This window comes from Quercus suber, unplaced genomic scaffold (assembly GCF_002906115.3).
Source record: "Quercus suber isolate HL8 unplaced genomic scaffold, Cork oak 2.0 scaffold_149, whole genome shotgun sequence".
NCBI classification, from domain to species: domain Eukaryota; kingdom Viridiplantae; phylum Streptophyta; class Magnoliopsida; order Fagales; family Fagaceae; genus Quercus; species Quercus suber.
The window spans coordinates 1,306,850-1,307,822 of record NW_027069610.1 but is presented as its reverse complement, the minus strand read 5'-3'; the positions used below and the strand labels follow the sequence as shown (position 1 = coordinate 1,307,822).

The 973-nt window shown below is 37.8% G+C and overlaps 1 protein-coding gene across 1 annotated transcript in view; it reads right to left on the bottom strand.

Moving 5' to 3' along the window:
• Nucleotides 1-690, bottom strand: part of LOC112007789 (chitinase-like protein 1) — a 4,327-nt gene extending 3,637 nt beyond the window's left edge. The window contains 3 exon segments of the mRNA XM_065777143.1: nt 206-266; nt 269-381; nt 384-690. Of these exon segments, the coding sequence (XP_065633215.1) occupies nt 206-266; nt 269-381; nt 384-690 (481 nt within the window).
• Nucleotides 691-973: the final 283 nt, after the last annotated feature.

Here is a 973-nt window from a genome sequence, read left to right as displayed (position 1 = left end):
AAAAAACCAAAAAAAAAAAAAAAAAAAAAAAAAAAAAAAAAAGAAAACCAAAAGGTATGGTTTAAAAATCGGATTCTAATTTGGTTCTAATTAAATAAAAAATGGGACCATTTTTTTTCTTTTACTGTTTCAATTTTTAAAACCATGCCAATAAGGTAAAAACCCCAAATTGAAGTTCACAAAACAGTAAGTCCGAAGTACGCACAGGAGATTTTGGAGGCAACATGGGCGAGAAAAGCTGCAACTTCCTTGGTCCAAAGAACGTCCAATTCATGTAGGTAGTACCAAAGCCATAGGGCTGGTAGAGAGCAGAGGCGGTGATAAAAGACTGGTAGTCCAAAAATCCCTTGCTTGCATGGGTCTCAACCTCAAGAGAGTTAGGTTCGAGAAGATGTTCTCAAACTGGTCGGTCTTTAAGTAGTCCCGAACGGCACCGTCACAGCGTGGACCGCCCCGATTATATGTACTGCCTTTTGGTACACCTTGATTGCAGTTGCATTGCTGGCTTGTAAAAGAAGCGCCAGATGAACCCGGACTCGGCGTTGTTCGATGCAAGTGGCAATGAGGACAGGCCTTTATAGGCGAACCTGCTGCTGCTACATTCCACGAAGAGTACTCGTGACAATTCACAAGAAGCGCTAATGTAAATGCCAATAATATTGTCAAGGGCCCAGACCATTTATACTCCATTGGTTTCGCAATATTTATTAACAAGCTCGGTGAAGACTGGAGAAAGTCTGAAATTTCACTAATTAAGGAGGTTGTCAGAAGAACTTGCTCCCTATAAACTTGGAGGGTGCTGTGATGGCTGCTGAGATAAAAGATAGTCAACTGCAAGTCAATAAAGTATTATTTATCTTCTTTTTTTTTTTTTGGGTACTTTTGACTGATCAATAAAGATATTAGTAACCTTTTAAATAATAAACAAAATCTTTTTTTGAATAATATTGATAAATAGATATGCTTAATAAAT